Source organism: Anopheles merus, chromosome 2R (genome assembly GCF_017562075.2).
Source record: "Anopheles merus strain MAF chromosome 2R, AmerM5.1, whole genome shotgun sequence".
Lineage (NCBI taxonomy): Eukaryota > Metazoa > Arthropoda > Insecta > Diptera > Culicidae > Anopheles > Anopheles merus.
The window spans coordinates 35,585,424-35,603,345 of NC_054082.1; the positions used below are offsets into that span (position 1 = coordinate 35,585,424).

At 47.1% G+C, this 17,922-nt stretch overlaps 1 protein-coding gene across 8 annotated transcripts in view; it reads left to right on the top strand.

The window, feature by feature from the left end:
* The window catches only part of LOC121587927 (cardioacceleratory peptide receptor-like), a 51,002-nt gene that overhangs the window by 29,468 nt on the left and 3,612 nt on the right, over nt 1-17,922 (top strand). For 7 of the 8 annotated variants that reach the window (XM_041905287.1, XM_041905282.1, XM_041905283.1 and 4 more), the window contains 2 exons: nt 17,071-17,206; nt 17,695-17,892. In XM_041905287.1, coding sequence (XP_041761221.1) covers nt 17,071-17,206; nt 17,695-17,892 — 334 coding nt within the window. Of the gene's footprint in view, nt 1-16,898; nt 17,000-17,070; nt 17,207-17,694; nt 17,893-17,922 lie in introns of those variants that run through there. The other variant, XM_041905290.1, reaches the window with a different exon arrangement.

The following is a 17,922-nucleotide window of genomic DNA, read 5'->3' on the forward strand; positions in this document are numbered from 1 at the left end:
GTGTGTTCCACCAACGTGCTCGCGTAGGAGCGAATCTTTAATGCATCGAACGTCGATCAGATCTCGCACATTAGTGTCACACATTGACACGTTCGATCAATCATTGGCATGGTTACTTCATTGTAGCGGGCGTATACTCATTGTTTCTTTTCTTGCGAGATAGGTGATGAGCGTTAGATGTAATCGATTACCGATCAGGCTTACACGCTTAGACAAATAAACAAGGTTTGGTTCGTACGGTGATATTAATCATTCAAGCCTATCAGTGTCAAGCTGTTGGGAAAAGGTACTAAATGACAAACAATGTGTGAATATAAAACTGAAATTGGGGCCCTTTCCGTTTGAAGTTCGTAGGCTGAAATTTCAGCCTGTCAGCTGTTTGCAATGTAAAGTAGTTTTCAAGCAGCTATCTAAGTGAGTTTAATATACAGGTGGGCTTATCCCGAGGTGTATGAATTTAGAAGGCTGATTTTTATCGCTTCTGTTTCTGAATGAAGATTTTAAGAGTGTTTCGTGTAATCGTCAAGCCTCCAGAAAGCTTGTTTGAGCAAAAGCTTTCACCCGTCCTGTCAAAAAGTGATGTTCAAAATAAGTTATAAAAATACTACGAAACCATCTGTTCTACATACGCTTTGATTCTAGATTCCACCACCGGATCTCTTTGATGCACCTTGGGGTAAATGTAAACAACACCATGTTTTCGAGCAGGTACTCGAATCAAATTCTAGCCTTGAGGCTAGAATAATCTAGACTGAAAATGCAGGCTAGTATTATGTGTAGTTTTGTATGGAGTGTTTACATGATTTCAGCCTCCAACTGTCAAACTCCATACAAAAAGCTGACTAGAATCGTGAAGGGCCCCATTTTTGAATTCATTGACAGTCGATGTAGAACGTGTATGGAACATCATACTGACAGCTGAATGTTAAATACGCCTGAAAGTATGCATCTTATGTACAGTATTAATGTATTAACGCACTAGCATCGCCTCACATTATTTTCTCTTAATTTGTTAGCTAGTGGTTATCAATTTAATAGCCTTAATTCCATCCTTGAAATCATCAGCAAACTATTTTTATGCTGCACAACCTTCCTTTACTGTGGGGCAAAATTGAGATCGCACAGCCACGGTCGCTCATTATGCCACGGCGGAACAATAAATCACCGTAAATTGATTTACAAAACCATCGTTAGTTCACTCGCAAAAACGCCAATGGACAGCGAAAGTGAGTTGCTATCGCACAATGCACTCCACTCCAGACCTTACCGACTGAGTTCGTCCTTCCCGCCGCTCCTCGACGAGTACATGGGATGGAAATAAATTATTCTCCGGGCAAAGTTCCAAAACTTCATCACCCACGACTAGCAGCGGTGCCAGTGGCAAGCTCGGTAGAATCTGGACAATCTCGGTACGCCGCCTCTGCAGCTGTGTGCCAATGACCCACAAGGGAACGCCGAGGGAAAAACAGCAAAGTGCAAAGGAAAGTGCAATCTCAGCTCCGATGCTGAGCGCTTGTTGCCATTTTTAAATGTACCTCTAGACGCGACGAGTGCGCAAGATGAAAGCGAAAAGCGTTCACCCAGTTCGATTCGGTAGCTTGGCGTGGGCTAAAATCGATCGCAATATCGGATGATGGATGTCGATGAATTGCGATTGCGAAGCAATAGCAGTAGTTGTTATTGTAGTTTCGCTTCCCTCCTTCTAACCTTCAATAATAATCGTCCGGCTTGGTATTGGGAGCTTCGGTCGAATTGTGGCCAGCACTCGAAGCGGTTCTCCATAAAGTTCTCTAAACTTACTTATTTGCAATCTAACGCCAGAAAAACCCTCGCTCGCGCCAGCAAGCGTGATCACGTTTTCGTTTGCCCTCCCGACACTCACGCACACACCTCTGATTTATGTGTATAGCCACCGGGAAAAGGGAAGTGACCAGACGTAGTCTGCACGTTAAGCGTTTAAAACTATCCCAGCGTCACACACATAAGTCCCACATGTGCTGCATGCTTTTGCGGGCGGGTTCTGTTGCTTGGTGCTGGTAGCAATCGTTCAAGAAGCATCTCGCACTGACCAACTCAGACAAAAAAAAAACGTCGTGCTGTGGCGTGGTGACAAAGACCATCGTACATCATCATGCCGGAGCGTCTCGTAACACATAGCGCAAGAATTGCAAAAGAAATGCCAACTCCCATCCCTTCCATACGCTCTCCAAAGCAACCGGGCCAACAGGGAGGAGGACGAAACATTCCATTGCTTTGAATGCAACAATCCGTTGCATTTAATCGTCATTTATGCAGAGCGTTGAGAATGTGCAACATGTTGCCCCGAAGCACACACCGGGACTGGTTGGCCCTTTTATGTTAATGGTTATGTTAATGCTACCAATACTAGGAGATGCTAATTTCCAATTTCGAGCACTGCATTGGGAGTTGTTTTTCGTATACTTTTGTTTACCAGCTGTCGTGTTTTTTTTTTTTGTATCTTTCCCACCCTTTCTCCCTCTTGCTATGAACTTCTTAATTTGCCCAAACGGCCCAGAGCTGGCCGAGACTAAGAGGGGAGCTCTGGACATCTGGAGACGATGCATAATTGACAGCAAATGAATCGACAGCGACTGCTCGGCGTGCTTAACCGGAATCGGAATCGGGCGGACGGTAATTGAATTCGACCATCGAACACCGTTACCGATTAAATGGTGCATAATTGCAGTGGGAAGATTGCGAGATGCAATGAGACATGCCGCCACCGTCCAGGACAGTAACGACCGGACGGGACTGCAACGTGTAATTGCAGTCTGCATATAATTGAATTCATTTGCACTGCCCTGGTCAGCGCGGGTTGATGGGATTCGAAATCCGTCCGTTTGCCGTTCGAAATGAGTGTCCTGTCAAATGTCACGGACGCTTCCCGGCGGGTCGGCGAAAAGGTAACGTTCGCTCGTCACGCCAAAGCCTCGCGACCGAGCTTGGGACGGATAGGCCATACTTGGAATGGTAAGCGTACCCGTACCGAATGGCTGCCAGTTTGTTGGGTTGGCACCGGGATGCGTGATATTTTACCCTTAACCTCGGTTTTTGATTGCGAGTTTGAACCGTCAGACTGTTTTATTGGTCCTGTGATGATGACTTTATTAACAGGTTGTACTATGTAAAGGAAGAGTGACATCGTTTGTGTAACGAATGCTGTAGAAGTGTTTTCAAGGACAAATGTGCTTCTCGTAGTATTTTTATTCATTGCCTGGGTAGGCTATTTTGCGCATAATTCCCTAAATTTTCGATTAAGGGGGCACAGGAATTTGTGTACGAATGATGTATATGCCACAAAATACAAACCGTACCCAACCGACCTTCCCAGAATTCCAGTCCAACCTTCCAGCTGTGGCCTTCGCAATGCGGAGCGTTCAGAAATGCAATTTCTCCGACCAAATTTTGCACGGGGATACGGTAACCTTCGTGCAATTTTTGTTTTACAGAAAGAAACCCCAAAAACAGACAAACAAAATAAACGCCCATTCTTCCCACCAACCTGGCAGCAAGTTTGGCAGCAACAAATCATTAGCAGCTTAATATCTCTCTCTCGCGATAAGATATGCATGTCTGGTCGCATGTCTGGCCAACATTTTACGATTGGGACAATATTTTACCGTCCCGCTACACCATGCCCACTGCTGGTTCGCTTCATACGGATTGATTTTACCATTTTCGATTGACATATTTTATTGCACCAGCAATTTATTAGCTTTCCCACCCATTCGCTTTTCTGCGACGGCAAATTGAAATTGAAATGTTTGCCCGCGTGTCCCCAGTGCCGCGGTGGTGTCATAAATCAGGATGCATTCAAAAGCTAAACCATAAATCGGGTGCTGTTTTGGTTGCTATTAAGAGATGCTTTATTTTTGTCTTCCTCCAGTGCTGCTTGAGTTGTGGAAGATTGTAATATAATATTAATAAGAATTCATCAATGATAGATGGTCTGTCATAATAGATTGGTTGTCTTTTATTGTAAAGGTTGGCAATAGATAGCTATAGCCAAAGCGTTTAGATTAATTAATAATTTACGATTATGTGTGACTGGGAAGCCGGCGTCTTTGAAGAGACGAGTGCCAATTTACATGAGTGCCTCAACACGGTGTTGAAAGCGAAGCGGGTTTATTGCTTAAGGCAAAGCAGATGTTTAAGACGAGATGGAACGAGTTTTAATGTTACAAATGAAAAAAGGTCTTACAACAACCACCAAATTAAAGTCATTTAGCTAAACCTTGCTATGTGGATTGCATGACAATATTAACGAAAGTAACACCACTACCAATATGTTAGCTTGTTCCAATGTTGAAGTATGTACATTACAATACGAATATAACATTGCATTGCGTTTGCACAAAGCGTTAATTGTTTGTTCAGCTAGCTCAGTTTATTATTGCATATCGACAGGCGTACACGAACCAGATGGTTTAAGAGTTCATAAAACTTACTTCTTTTTTTGCTACCATCAAACGAATTAATACCAACGATAGATCATCGCAAGCAGAAACAGACCGCAGAAGAATCTGGAAGGCTCAAATCTTCCGCCCGGTAGTCAGAGCACGGATCGCTCTATTATCGTAATCCCTCCCGCTAATGTAGCGTACGATCTGGATAGGTCAGTGCCATCATCTGTGCGCTTATTGCTAGTCCGTCGCCGATACAAATCATCGCGAATTCGAACACCACCAGATAGGCCACACTTCTTCCAGTGTCCACTTTCCCTTCCCAACATACCCGCTTGACCGCGGTTTGCCGTAAATAATGCACATAAAACTGCCAGCTTAGAAACAGCCTGCTGTGTTTACCCAGAATAGAAGAACTAGGGGAAGAGCGTGTGGTGAGATTCCACCGCCTTTTTCTTGCTACAACCACCGACACCGGCAGTAACCCTTTGGCAATTAAATGCAAGCTCCGTTCGATTCCGGTTACCGCACGATTCCCCGGCCCATGCCGGATCAGGTCACGCAGGCCGAGGCCTTTTGGGTGCAAAATTATTTGGTCGTAATCGCACCGGCCAATGGATACGATGGCGGGAACGACACAAGCAAAGGCGCAGGCGCAGGCGCGTTCGCTCAGCGCTTAAGTGTATTATTTAGTGGCCGTAAATCGATTTGTTTAATCGTAAACTAACGGTGGGTCGCGAACGTGGCAGAATACGCCGGGTTTCGTTCGATCAGCCGGCGGGCAAAAAAGATCCTCAACCGATGCACTTCGTTTTATCGTCGCATCAATTTCGCGGAAAGAATCTAACGGCCGCCTACTCATAGACGATACCATACTGGCCCGCGTGGTTTAGTGCGATGGTGTTGGCGATAGTAGTAGCGCTGGCCTACTGGGAAAAGGTTAATCGAAGAATGCGCCCGTGCGCTTCAGGACTTCAGGTTTGCGTCAGCATGTGTGTAGCGATTTATCACCGGGCCGGCATCAATTAACCGCAAGCCAAGCATCATTTTCTCGTATTTTCATTCGAGGCCGGTTTCATTGATGTAAAAGCGGTAAGACACCGAGTCGCCCAGTAGCGAGCCGGTTTGGAGAGCTCATAAGGGTTTTGATGGAAACGTGAAATCGTGCTTAATTTCGTGGAACCTTTCCGCAGCTCTTGCACAATGCACGATTGAATGAGATAGCTTGTGTGCGATGGAAAATGAGGTTCCTGTTTAAGTTCGTTTTGTTTTAAAACATTGCTTGCTAATATTTTCACACAATATCTAAGCACTTTCAATTCAACAACAGTCTGTGCCGATGCTCCAACAAAGTATACGATCAGAACGATCACTTCAAGTACCTCCAGCTCCCGTGTTCTATACCCCCACGATCCGCGAGGCACGATGTATCACATTTGCCAGCAATTACCGTCAGCTTCATGGCGCCGAAGACACTGCCGGCCGATAGATTATCCATCCCAGCCAGCCGCAGTAGTTCAAAGACCCGACCGACTCGACCGTTTCCCACGACGACGACGGCGACGACAACGACCCGTTTAACGGACCAATTCCTACTGTCAGACGCACGACGCTAAAGTATGTGCCTGTGCTCGATGGAAAATGATAATTATGATCATCATCGTCCCATCTGTTGGTAACTCTATCGACCCGTTTATCCCTGATGGGCCCTTCACTTATCCCCTCCTGCGCTTCGCCGAGGTTGGGGGGCAGACAAGTACTTAAGCCAACTAAAGAACGGTCCGCACGGAGCTTGATGCGAAAATGGTTTGCAAATGTCCGGCCCGCTACGAAAGGGCACGCGGTTTGACCTACTATCGGCACAATGGTAAATGCGCTGGTCGGTACAATGGAACTTGCTGCACCCAAACCGTCTCCCGGTGTTGAACTATCACCCGCCAGGCAGGAAAATGGGGCACGCAACCAGGGCGGAGGACCATATGTTTTCTGGAACCGTTCCCTCTCCCCTCGTTAGTACGCCCGAAGCAGCGCTGTGGTAAGCACTTTTACTCCGTTTTGCAAGCGTCAGGTCGGTGGAGCAAATAGGACTTATGGACATCATCATCTCCGCGCTCCCTATCATGGAAATGGCGATAATCAGTCGCAGAACGGTCGTGGTCGTGGGAAGGGAGAGCCAAGCAAAGGGACCTACTGCTAACAGTGACAGAGTTAGTGGTAACATGAGCATGGGAGACACATAAAGACACACGACAACTGTTGCAGCGAAGGCGGAATGTAACTTTAGCGTCTTGGGGATACGAACAACTAATTACGGATCGGTTGGAAAGACGGAGCGGTAACCCATAATTTGGAACTTTAAAATGTGTGTGTGTGTGTGTGTTAACTTTAGCGATATCGATAGATGCCTTGTGCGTCTTGCGTCTGGACGGGTTGCCTGTGACGTCTTCATGTAGTTTGGAGTTTAAGCGTCCGGTGGGATGGCTAGTCCACTGAGACTGCCTGGCCAGTGATCCATCGCAGCTGGGGCAATGTTGTTTGAAGTTATCTTCAACAGTTTAAACCTGCTAACAGTACAAAGCGACAACAAAAAGGGTTACGACGCTATCCCTTTTACGCGTGCTTGCGTGCCTCCCCGCTTGCAGGCCACGTTTATCAGCGAAAATAATCATTTTGTGCTTCAATAAGCACGAAATTAAACGCATCTGATTCACATTCAACTGCTCGCTTTTTGTGCTGCTGCTGCTGCTACCCATTGAACGATGAGACGATGTATTGAGACGGTGTCTTTTTTTTCCTAGCTCGCTGCCAAAGCCCCATGCTGCCCTATTGTGGATGGAAGATATCGCATACGCGCCACCAAGCGAGCGGCACGTGGTGGGTTGCTTCCACTTCCGATAATTCGTTTAGATAGAGAGCTTTATTTAGGATGCCATTAAATTAAATGACCTTACGCGATCTTTTTTTTTTTTTTGGCCGATGCATCCTTTTTTGTTGGATCCATTTTCCCTTTCGCGTTACTTTAATGGGATAGGACAGGGCGTTCCGGTCTGTTTGGTTGCACTTTTTGCGTGTCTCAAATTTTCCCGCAAGAAAGGATGTCCTGAAGCAGCTTAACGAAGGAGAGAAATTTTATTTCAAAGATAAAATATATCTACGCCGCTTCTGGGCACCCGAGCTGTCGCTGGCGAATATTGGATTGCACGATGAAGCGTGCAACAGGTTTTTGCACTTTCTTCCTTGCAAAATCGGTAGCACTGTTTTACTAGTTGTGTGCTGGGTAAAGCGCCCATTTACTCGGCCCTTGTGTTAGCTCCGTGGCACCGTTTTTCATCCGTCCTCTGTTGCTCTGAAAAATCCGGTACGTCGCGCTTCTCTCCTTTGGTACGTGCTCTAATGCACGTGTCCGGATGCCAACGCTAAGGGTGGGCCGGGATGGAGCGGGCGTGCGTGCAAGACAGCCCGTACATAATCACTACATTAAGCACCAACACTCCGTGGATTTACAAGTAAATCAAGCTGATTATCGTATAATAACTCAATAAAATTGCTCGTTCTGTTTGATTTTTTTTTGCTCTTCCCCGCTCGCCAATGCTCGCTTGCAGCGATGCAGTGAGCGGTCAATCCTATCGACGGCTTGGAGACGTGCCTTAACGTCCGGTATGGTGTCGTACATGTGTTGCAATCATGGCTGATCGGTTGCCGTGCATTGATAGGTGCGTGGGAAATACGCGGCCTCAGTTGGCTCTCTTTTTGTTGTGAGGAAAAAGCGCTTCAAACCATGTTGAAGCAAACTGAGCACAATGCCCTAGAAAGTGAGCTTATGTCAAGCGGATCGCATACTTTCCGGATGATCGAAGGCCCCTGAAAGTATGCAACCACTTGAACACTCCAAACACTTTAGGTCTACACAACACAATTTTAGAATACTGTAATCCTGTAGTAAAGATATTTTACACCAAGGCAGATCAATGCCAGTAACTTATCAGCCAACGATGCCGCCCAAGTGCAAACCACCGTTTCGTAGGTATGTGCATCGTGCTCGTAATGGGCATAACGCATCTAATGTGCTGTACTTGCCCGCGTATGGGCAAACGGTGTTTGAAGCAACTTCTGTCCCGAAAGCGTGAACCATCCGCAGCACAACCCGGTGCCGCCTTTGGTCAGCCTCGGGCACCACGAGCGGACCGAGAATAGTGCAGCGCTTGTCCAGCAACGGTAAAATACGACCATAGAGGCGGGGGAGGGATGGGAGGAAAAAGCATCCCTTAACTGATAGCTAGTCAATCAATTTGTCATAACCTTACCGCTGCACACGACGTGCGCACACAGGCGAACCGCGATGAACGTGTACGTGGCCGGGCCCAGGCGCACACGAATCGTCCCAAAACTGCTCGCTTTTCTTGCCCGTACGATCGATCCCCATAAATCTGCGTCGCTCACTGGAGAAGGGGTTTTTTTTGCTCCCTCTCTCCCCGTGTTCGTGTTGTGTCTGGATACACCTTGTACGATCGTACGTACCGCGTACCGGACGATGGGGTGGCGAATTTCCTTCCCTCACCGGGCTTTGACTGGTGTTGATGGTTCTCGCCTCTTTTTCCCATGACTTTAACACATTGGCGTATCTGTGTTTGATGTTTGTTCGTGTTTTTTTTTTGGTTTGGTTTTGCTGTTGTGACAACGAACGGTTCTCGGATTCGGATGCTGCCAGTGCCGGGTGTGGGAATGGTCGCTGGAATGAGCTGATAAGCAAAACTGCACACAGCTAATGGTTTCCTTCGAGTGGAATTTTCGTCGCAAACGCCTCGCGAGCGGACGTGGGGTGTGGTTGGAAAATATGAGCCACTTTCATCGTCGACGAGATAAATAGCGTTTGTGCATTTAGCAAGCACAGTACATGTTTGCTGTGAATGTGTGTGTGTGTGTGTGTGTGTGTGTGTGTGTGTGTGTGTGTGTGTGTGTGTGTGTGTGTGTGTGTTTGTGAGACAAATAATCATCTGTGAGCGATGGAATGGTTGGCTGGCAAAGTAAGAGCGTTTGTGTAATAGGTCTCATAAAACTATTTGCCAAATGGGGGATGGTGGCAGAATTGTTGAACCTTTCTTTTTGTGGGGCAATTTTGAGCAAAGTGACAACCGAAGCATGTAGTTTGAGGTAGTGGAGGGGATGGAAATGAAATAGAATTTAAAGCAATGGTAGTCATTTAGCTTCGTATGTTCTTGTTTATTTTGCATTGCATTCTACAAAAAAGATCAAATGGGATTTTGGTTGCTGCTGATTCTGTTTTCTTATTTGAAACCACGAAACCACGAACCATGTGATCGAAATTTGCTCTCAACAAGATATGATGTGTTTCGCGCGACTCTCGCATTTCGATCTCATTCAGCATGATGAATACAGCAGTAAAGCACACAAGTTTTCACATGCATCAATAAACCGAAAACCACAAACCTAAGTTATTGAATTTGCAAAAGCCGTTCGAAAGAATGTCGAACGATGGCAGCGGATGAGCGAAACGGCACCAGCTAACGATATCAAATAATAAAACATGCCCATCGAAACAGAAGGGCTTGATGATTGGGGCATACCGCTGGCAAAACCATTTCCATGCATTCCGACCACCACCGAGCTCGCTCGCCAAAACGGCCCCGCCAGTAGGCTGTCAGCCCTGTCTAGCAGTGTCTTCAAATACTTTGACCTACATTTTGTGTGTATGTGTGTGTGTATGTGTGTTTATTTTCTCCTCCTTGGCCATCACCCCTTGGTGTGCGAGTGTTGATGCGTAGAAAGGATCTGTCCGGTTTTGCAAACAACGCCATTTCCTTCTCGCTCGCTCCTTCTCTCGCTCTCGTGACGCGTCCACCAAATGGGCCGAAGTTTTACGGCAATTCTTTGTTAGCGCCAGAGCCAGCATGTCCTCGTTTTGTGCTAGCGTAAGATGTGCGATTTTTTTTTGCGATCGAAACAAAAAAACAGGAGACATTAAATTTATGATTATATTTAGCGGCACGCTAAGGCGCAGTTTGATGCAATGTCCCTTTTTTTCTTCTTTTTTTTGCGTTGCGAACTTTCCTTATAATGATCGGCCCGCTGCCCCGCTTGTGCCGTATTTTCTCACTTTAACTGTCCCTCTGGTTTGTGTGTGTGTGTGTGTGTGTGTGTGTGTGTGTGTGTGTGTGTGTGTGTGTGTGTGTGTGTGCGACTCCCATCCATTTCCCATGCGCCCGTGCGCGACCCATTTCCAAGGGGAAGTCTTATCAAACATTTGGCCTGCTCCCGAGGGACGTCTTCCGTGGGTTTGTTTGGTGTTCCACATCCGGCGGGGTGATGATTGTACTGTTTTTTTCTGTGCTTCTTCTTCTCCCCGTTACAATATACGCAGCTTCACGTACGAAATTGCATGCGAATGGGAATTGAAGTCATCACACACACACGCACATACCGCTTTTCCATCATTGCTTCCGGTTCTGATGAATCGTATCGGTTGCGTTGACAAATGGGTCACAGTTAGGGATGAATTCCTGTTGTACTTTTTTTTGTTGTTGGTGCTGGTTGGTTGGTGTTCCTGGACCACATTCAGCAGGAATGATTACTGGTGGCTGGCGCCGCAGGATATTGCTGGTTGAATCGTTGGGGCTTGGGTGGTTCTGGGTTCGAACTCAACAAGCCATGACGAATGACCCAGTGAGAAGTAGGCTGTGCAGGGGCCATGGCCGTCCCAGATCCCTGGCATGGCAGGCGGGAAAGCTAAGTTGACGTGAAAAATTAGAGGGAAACGGTCCGGTACGCCCTCGAAAGGTTTGGAGCATATTTTTGAAGGAACGGAAGGTTAAATGTAGGCCACATAAAACGGACAAACGCGTAGAGTTTATTGGTAGAAGTTATGCAGAACATTTGCAGCCTACCGTTCCAATGGTACGTTAAATTGGAACATTAAAACGGGCTCTGCAATGCACTTACTTATACCCATTCGAGCTTTTGAGAACACTCAAACTAGGGGTTCTCCCATCATCAGACGTCCTTTCGTGCTGACTGTTGTTCGAAAGTCAAAGACCACGCGCTTGGATATGGAGTAAACAAACGCTTCTCCCAGTACAGACAATATCCCGGACTTTTGGCAAAAATATTCCTCTCCCCCTCCTGGCAATATCTTTCCAGGATTAAGGCCACGGCGGAACTTGTCCCGTCATTTCAGCAATATCATTCCTGCACGATACAATCATACGAATCTTGTTTCAAAGCATCCACCATCTTCAGGCACTGCTTTCATTACATTTCGTAGAATGTGCTTGTTTGTGTTGTTCTTGAGCGGCCCAAACCTAGGGATGGGGAACGAGCAAACCAGGCAAGCAAATAAATGGCTCAACATATCCGAGAAATGCTTTCCGAAAGCCTACATTCTCCCGGGAAGAGCGGGATTCTTTGTGATGTGCGCGTGCTTTTGCAATACGCCAAACAAGGATTTTCCCAACATCTTGTGGAATCTTGGTGTACGGAGAGTTCCTGGAAGGCGTTCCGTCGTCGATCCCAAAAAAAAAAACGGGAGCATCGGAAAAGGTCCTGTGCTGAGTTTCACCGTGTACACCGTGCCGGTTAATTCGTCCCTCCGGGTGGCGAGGCGTGCTCGTCCGCCCGCGCGAGAATCGCTTCTAATCGGTCGCACGAAAGCGATCGGATGTCAAGTACTGATGGAATTATCGCATCCGATTGGAATCGCCTTTGATTTATGAACGATGTGAGATGAGACACATAAAAACGGCACACAACGCCACAGAGCAGCAGGGCACAATTTTGTTATGATAGCTTGTTTCTTTTTTGTTTTTTTTTTTTTTTGCTTGTCTTGGTGGGTTTGCCTATCCGAACCATTGCTCGAACGGACGGACCAGGAAGTTAGCATAGCGAAAAAAGGTTTGTGAGCAAAAGCATGTTCGGACGCTTTATGTGTTATCGTACGCATAAAATTGATTGCACTCCCGAGGGAACGGAAGCGTAATTGCCCGTCCCCAGCATTGCGTGCCGGGTTTTTCATTCTATACCCCGACAGAATGAGGTTGACGTTTACGGACGGGCTTTGTTTTCTCCCTCCCGAAACGAAAAAGAAAGTGCCATAAAAATGAGCGATGAAAGTGAAAGAGCTGTACCCCTGCACACAAAGCACTCATCCCTCCGCTCGCTCGATCGATCCACGCCAGGATCGACTCAATAAACGATTGGCTACTTGTGGGTACAGTTTATGGAGTTGGAGCAAACCTTTTATGCTGGAAATACATCGACAGAAATTACACCTCTGACACAGGCTGCGGCTGTGTCCCATATTGAGTGCAGCAATTTGTCCGTCATCAGTACCGCTTCGCGTTTTTCAACCTTGGCTGCGTATTGTTTTGGACGTAAAAATGATCTAATTGTACGCCGTGTACGGTAGGCAGGTGTCATTTCGTACGACGCGTATGGACAGCCTCTGCCCCCATGTGCTCGCCATCCAATGCCGGCGTTCGGGAGGATACATTTTAGTAGCAGAAGCAGCAACCGCACCGCCCCAACCGATGATGCTTCACCGATCTAACCGTCTCATGCGTGCGTGTAGATTCATTCGCGTTATGTAAACGGTTTTGCGCCATCCGCGGAGAGTGACGGATAAACAGCGCCCGACCACAATGTTTGGCCGGGTGTGGTGTAATTCGTGTCGAGCCTGACATCTGTAAATTTCGCTCCGCTGACGAACTTCCTAATTGGTGCTGGTGCCATTCTGCTCCTCACCCCATGCCGCTGGTCGTTCAAAAACGGGTCGGCATTATCCCGTTTTGGACAGCAGCACGTGCCAGCAGCGCCATGTTTTGCCGAAAGCGTTCGAACGCGCAGCGTAAGATACACCCGAGTGCCCCAACCGCCACCGCTCAGGCTGTGGGCATTCTATAGCAGAACCGAATGCCTCCAAGAGCTGCACTATTGCATGCTTTGCCGTGGCGTATGGCAACCATCACTCCCTGCAGCATACGGAACCCACCCCGGACTCGTGCTCCACAGTGATGGAGCGTTAAAATATGGCTCCCAAGCGAAATGGTACAATTATTGCCAATTAATTGATAAAGTTTGGCTCATTAGTAAAGGGCCCGTTTTCGGGGGGGTGCAGAAAGGTGTGTGCTAAAAGCTTGCCGAGTCAAACACACTGCACACGAGCGGCCTGAACCCCGACGTCTTAGATTGATCGGTCGTTAAATTGATGCACCTTTGCCTTCCCTCACTGTACAGACCGGATCCCGGGTGTACCGATATGGGGATTGGGGCGGCCATAACCCAATGACGGATGCTCGCGACGCTGCCCAACTGCTCGCACCGGGGTGCCCCAGACCAAAGGGGAGCAACGATCAGGTATTTTGATTCGATTAATTATTTATGAGAATGCGAAGTGCCCATGTATGGGGACTGCTCTGCTGCAGTGAGTTGCAGTTACAGTTACATGTCTTCACCTGTCACCGTTACATGCTACTTCTCCCGTGCCCCATCCGCTCGCACGGCGGGTGGCCAAACGGGGCGGGCCCACCAGATGCGTCGGTAGGATCGGGCCAGATCGGTGCGGTGCGCACTCCACCCCCGTTTTTGACGATAGCTTCCCCGGCCCCCCGTGCACTCCACGTCGGCCTTGCGCATGTATGCTCGTCCACGAAACCAATCGACAAGTGTAGGCTTGCTACCGTGCTCGTTTGCGAAACCGTTTCATCCGACCCTCTCCGCGCGCGAGGTGTGAGGCACGTCGTTTTGACTGGGAATTAAATTAAACTCCAGCTCGCGGCGTCGAGCCGTGCACTATCGTGTAGTGAACCATCGGCATCATCCATATGGATGTGATGGAGTTAGTGATACGGGGGGGGGGGGGGGGGTGGTAGGTGGGCAAACACGAAATTGATACAGAAAAATGAGGGAGAGAGAGCGACAAATAATCTTTTAATTGCTTTGAATTTGATTTTCAAACTGTTGGCTTTTTTCTTCGATTGCTTGCTCGTGGTGTGCAAAATTACTCACAGATGGCGTTGATGGTCAAATTAGTGATTGGTGGCAACGACACAAATATCGCAAGTAATCGAATCTTTCCGAGTTCAATCATGTAAAACTGATCTATGACTGTATGTATTTTAGAAAAGTATTGCAATAACTTCTTATTACGGATTTAATGTTACACAGGTTATAAGGTTATATTTAAGCTTCAAATTAGAATCCTGATTGCCTTTATCGATTTTTCCAGACCTTTTATTGTTGATCAAGCACTTGCTTTTGTTCTTGCTTTTGTGCTGCGAGAAAAATTCCAGTGACGAACGGTCTTGCACTGAGAGAAGTTCTTATTGATCAATTTTTGATTAAAAAAGTTGAAGCAATGCCAAGTCGAGTGAAGAGCATTGCTTCTGTACTAGCGCATTGAACGATAAAGAGTACTTTTATGGTCTTCCAGGAGTTTTAATTACTGCTACATCAGACCGCAACTAAGCAACACGCCAAACCTTTTGTGGAACATTGTGGGCATATTCCAAAAATTTGTATTAAAATCAGTGAAACGCCACGAAACTTTCATCCGATATGATAAATATTTCTATGAAATATCTAAATTTTGTAAGTGTAGCGATGTACAACGGACGCTTGCAACGATGATTTCATGTCAAAAATATGCTTTAATTCTAATTCTAATAAAAAAATCTAATTCCTTACAGCCCTTATAATGCATTTCAACCGATAAACCGCATAGGGTTTCGAACGGCAACACGTGTTTGATTCATTTAATCCAACCCATCCGACTGGTCCGAACCATCACTTAACAAAACAATATGATGATCCCTTCCTACCTACCCACTCACACACACGCAATCTCTCCGATGAGGCTGAAACAATCAGCCACTAGAAAAGCGACTCATTAAAATCAATCAAAACACACAACAACACATGCCATTGATTCGTTAAACCGCTCGCCTCATTACAATAATTGTCCCGAGACGGCCAAGATGCCACGAGATGGTGCTTGACGCCGAAGCTAAATGAGTGTAACCTTTCGCTCGCTGCCCATTTCCCAGCGTCTGCTGCCGCACACTTCCATGTGCCTTCCTGCCGCCTCCCCGCGTGCACATGCTAATGCGGACGGACGGATCGTAATGGGCAGGCAAAGTTCACCAAATTTAGCACGAAAGCTCCTCATCGAATGAAAAACATCGACCACATTGTGCCCGGTGATGGTGGTGCTGCTGCTGCAAAGTGCTGCGGAGAAGGATTATTATAATGATGATTACTTCAAACTCACCGTCCCTGTTCTCTGCCTGCTCTCTGTTCAATCGGTAAAGGGCTCATTTGCACCAAAGTGCTTACGCGCGATGCGACACACGAGCAGAAGGGTAATGGGCACGGGTAAGGGGGACGAGTACGCCCCACACATGCAATAATCAACCACGTGTTGGGTGTTAAATGGGGCGTCTAATTTTCGTACGCTCGCTTGCGATCCCGAGCGATGGGACACTGCGGGCGGGGAGTGGATTTTATTGCAATTTTATTGACCCACTAGTGGGATAGTGGCTCGATCGATTAGAATGCAATTCCACCCGCCATTAAGCGTGTGCAGCTCGTTTAATGGAGCGTTTTACACTACACGCGCTCGCGCGTAAAAGGGAGCTGACGAGATTTGCTACAGTTGGCGTTTAATCGAAGTGCTTGTGTAAATTAAATTATCCGCACGCTTTTAAGCGCTGTGCGAGCGTGTGGGCGCTTCGGATAAGGGATGCGTTTGGGAGCGATTTAAAGGCAGCGAAATAAAAAAAAACACCTTTACGTAAAGCACTATTATTAGGTTTTTTTGGAAAATGTGTTCATTTTTATTTAATTTACATATTCCACTCTTCCCACGCATAGCGCTTCAACGTCAATTAGCGTGCATGTACGTTATGCTACAATTTCTATCCGCTTCACATACACAAATGCAACCATATTTCAATAGAACCACCATCCCCAACCCTCTTCCTCCCTCCGGCGCCCCCCCCCCCCCCCCGCCCCCCCCCCCCTGCAACACACACACACACACACTGAAAAGTATTCCCGCTTTTAGCGAGATCATTCATTCATCCGTTTTGTTGTGACACACGTGGGCGGATAGAAATCCCTAAACCGTCTATTCAATTCTTCAATGTGAAACTCATAACAGTAACAAAAAGAAAACCAATTTTCTAAAGCGTCCTATATCTCAACAAACGAAACAAACAGGATGAGACAAAAAAAAAGACATGCAAACCCACGCACATACACACGCACACACACGCACACCCGCACACGTTCGTTCAAGTATTCGACAGTGTTGCTTGACATTTGACGTTTCCCAGGTCGCGGTTTTTAAGTGAGCCGCACGATATTTGAGCCATCACCAGCCACCGCCGACTAGATTATTGTCTGTCACGTGTGTTCAAAAATAGTGACCGTTTGCTTCTTGCCGGGTGGGGAGGGAGGGAAGTCGGTTGCTATGCTTCCCAGCAGGATCATTACCGCCGCACGTCAGCAGTAGTAGTGAAACACTTTACACCGCGGGAGCGATGATCGATGGATTGTCAGCTTGGGTAAATTTCCCTCTTTTCCTCTGATCATTTCGTCTCTCTTTCTCTCTCTCTCTCTCTCTCTCTCTTTTCAGACTGAACAATTTGCAGTATTATGGATATTATTTGTAGTGATCGTGCTCGGCAATACTGCCGTTCTGGTGACGCTGTTTCTCAACAAAAATCGTAAATCGAGAATGAACTTTTTCATCAAACAGCTTGCAATCGCAGGTGAGTGGGCAATGGAAGGGCGGGAATTTCGATGTGAGGAGAATTTGCTTTCCCTATTTTGTGTTGCTTACTGGAAAAACACCCTCAATGGTTCCCTGAAGTGAATGGAAGGACGCATGCCAACCTTATCCCTGCTGCTGTATCGTTTGTGTTGTTGCGATGATAAAAAAAGGACGAAAACGCATCAAAAAACACCTCCACCCTTTGAAGCTATTTTTATAGCCTCAGCAAATATTTGCTTCACAAATCACAACACCACATCCCTCCTGCTACCGCCACAGCACCTTGAGTCCAAATGGTGTCCGATTTAATTTGATCCTTCCTGCAACGTAGGGCTGTTGGTTTGCGCAAACAATCGATTGCGCGTTTGAATCGTACACTGCAACCGCAAAACGATGACAGGGAAAGCCTTTGGCTTGCTTTGGTTTATTTAACACGCTCACGTCCGTTTCCTTCCGCCCGCTTGTCGCGTGCCATTTTTTCCCCAGACCTTAGCGTCGGTTTGCTGAGCGTCCTGACGGACATCGTGCAGCGGATAACGATCTCCTGGTTGGCGGGGAATGTCGCCTGCAAGCTGATCCGCTTCGTCCAGGTGTGGGTAACGTACGCGTCCACGTACGTGCTGGTCGCCCTCAGCATTGACCGGTACGACGCCATCACGCACCCGATGAACTTTTCCGGCTGCTGTAAGTACACTGATACCGTTTCGCTTCCCC